Source organism: Acyrthosiphon pisum, chromosome A3 (assembly GCF_005508785.2).
Source record: "Acyrthosiphon pisum isolate AL4f chromosome A3, pea_aphid_22Mar2018_4r6ur, whole genome shotgun sequence".
Classification (NCBI taxonomy): Eukaryota; Metazoa; Arthropoda; class Insecta; order Hemiptera; family Aphididae; genus Acyrthosiphon; species Acyrthosiphon pisum.
Window position 1 is genome coordinate 30,142,284 of NC_042496.1, and position 2,245 is coordinate 30,144,528.

Genomic DNA, 2,245 nt, shown 5'->3' on the forward strand with positions numbered 1-2,245 from the left:
TTTTCCTTAATTTTTCTTTTGTTTTTCCCGGCGCTTTTGAAAACTACTGGGAAATTTAAATTTTGACCTCCCCAATGCACCAACGATATTCACTTTCTGATCGAACAAGATACTGAAGTTGAAATTCGTAGCATTATTTCGACTACTTATCGTGTACACAGACACAAAAAAAATAAAAAAAAAAAAAAAAAAAAAAAAAAAAATCATTGTAAAATCAATACATTCATCGTCCCACTCAGAATCTAATATATCCCTATACTCTATATACCTGTTTCCAAAAAATATCATACTTATTACTGTGTTTACAACGACCAGTTGATATTAATAGATACTTAATTTATTTATAAAAAACTGATACTTAAATAATGGCTTAGATAGTTCTGAAAATCTATAAGGCAATTTTATTCGCATATTATGTTATATAATTATTATGACATATTATCTACGAACTTATTCATGCATTTTGAAAATCATTATTATATAATATATCTACGAAATAAATATCAAAATATTAAATAAAAATTAAGAATATTTTAGACTTTTAGTAAAATTATAATAAACTTAACTTTGATCAAAATCGTTCAACAATAGTGAGGTGTCGCTCAATCGTGTAAAAATGTATTATATAATATAATATAATATAATTTATATTCTGTGGTATAACTTATTTTTTATTTTACAGATGATGAATTCTTCATTTCATTTTCATTTATCAAGTCTCTCAAAGAATTGTTAAAATATGATAAAACGAACGAATTGAATTTTCTGAATGGTATGAAAGTGACAACCATGATATTCATTTTATTTGGTCACAGATCCATGTATTTAGCAGGATATCCTATAAGTTATTCTAAATATATCGAAAATGTGAGTTAAGAAAATATTAAAAATAACAATTATAAATGATGTGTTATTCATCGTGTGCTACATACTTATACCCATAGTGGCGCCGAGCTAGTTTAAAAATACTCGGGCAGACTAGGTAAAAAAATATATGGCACTACGTACCCCTAAGAAATTTCAAGCAGACATATAACTATAGGTAAGTTACCTATATAGTTATATGTGTAAATGATAAATTAATCTATTTCACATTTCCTTTATTACACCTTACATCACGCATCAAGAACATTCGGTTATTTTTTTCTATATTGATGATCGAGTATGAGTATACTAGTATAGGTAGTTAATCAATTAACAATGATATCGATCCCGATTTCTACAATTCTTAAATAACTCCCTAGGTACTCATTAAAATTTCCAACGTGGACACATTGACATTGCGGGAAATACATATGTGGAATGTGGATATTGCCTAACATATTATTTAAAAATCCATATAAAATACATTTCCTTTCTTTTAAATCAATTCACCTCGTGGGGTTGGTTACCATGGTAATACGAACGCACAGACTTACATTAATTTATATATATATAGATTTCAACTTTTTCAGTAAAAAATATAAATTTATTACTTCAGATGCAAAACTAATATAGGTACAAAGTTAGTATTTTAATTTTTAACGAAGAAATTATTTTAGCAGACTTCCATTATATGTGTTATTTATTTAGTTAATTTTACTAGATAGATTTTAGACTTATTTTTTTCAACTATATTACTTAAACTCTGTTCAAATAAAAATTCTAAATACCATTAATTTAATTATTTCTAACAATTATAGATGTACATATATGGACCTGATATATTATTGACTAGTATGAATCTAGTAGATCCGTTTTTCTACATTAGTGGTTTTATCTTGTACATCACAATCTCTCCGATATTCCTGAAAGCAGGATCAGTATGGATAAAGCTTGCGTCACCGGTTATCTATCGAATAGTAAGGTAAAACGATTTTGTCATACCTATACACTAATAAATCTAATGAAATTGTACGTTAGTAATACGAACTAGTGGTTCATAATATTAGGGCGTAAGGAAAATATTTGTTATCAATAATAAACACGATCTTAATTTATTATTTTAGAATGTTACCGGCTTATTGTGCAATGATGGTGATCACAGCTAATATCGTGCCTCATCTTGGAGACGGGCCACTGTGGCCCCAAAAAACCTGGAGTGAAGCCGAGACATGTAAAAAGTATTGGTGGACCAATCTGCTTTTTATGAGTAATTTTGTAGACGCCAAGTATGAAGTAAGACCTATAAACTATAATTATATATTATATATTTGTACCTAAAGTAAATACATTGTACATAGTTAAAAAGGAAATCATGTCTACA

The 2,245-nt window shown here is 27.6% G+C and overlaps 2 protein-coding genes across 7 annotated transcripts in view; one reads left to right on the top strand and one right to left on the bottom strand.

The window, feature by feature from the left end:
- Positions 1-2,245, bottom strand: part of LOC100570184 (nose resistant to fluoxetine protein 6) — a 125,830-nt gene that overhangs the window by 66,411 nt on the left and 57,174 nt on the right. The gene's annotated exons all lie outside the window — the stretch shown is intronic.
- The window catches only part of LOC100568675 (nose resistant to fluoxetine protein 6), a 43,152-nt gene that overhangs the window by 27,315 nt on the left and 13,592 nt on the right, over positions 1-2,245 (top strand). For all 4 annotated transcript variants that reach the window (XR_003839765.1, XM_029491233.1, XM_029491232.1 and 1 more), the window contains exons 4-6: positions 683-867; positions 1,683-1,846; positions 1,989-2,157. Coding sequence is in view for 3 of the 4 variants with exons in the window: in XM_029491233.1 (XP_029347093.1) it covers positions 683-867; positions 1,683-1,846; positions 1,989-2,157 (518 nt within the window). In the remaining variant the exon portion in view is untranslated. The remainder of the gene's footprint in view (positions 1-682; positions 868-1,682; positions 1,847-1,988; positions 2,158-2,245) is intronic.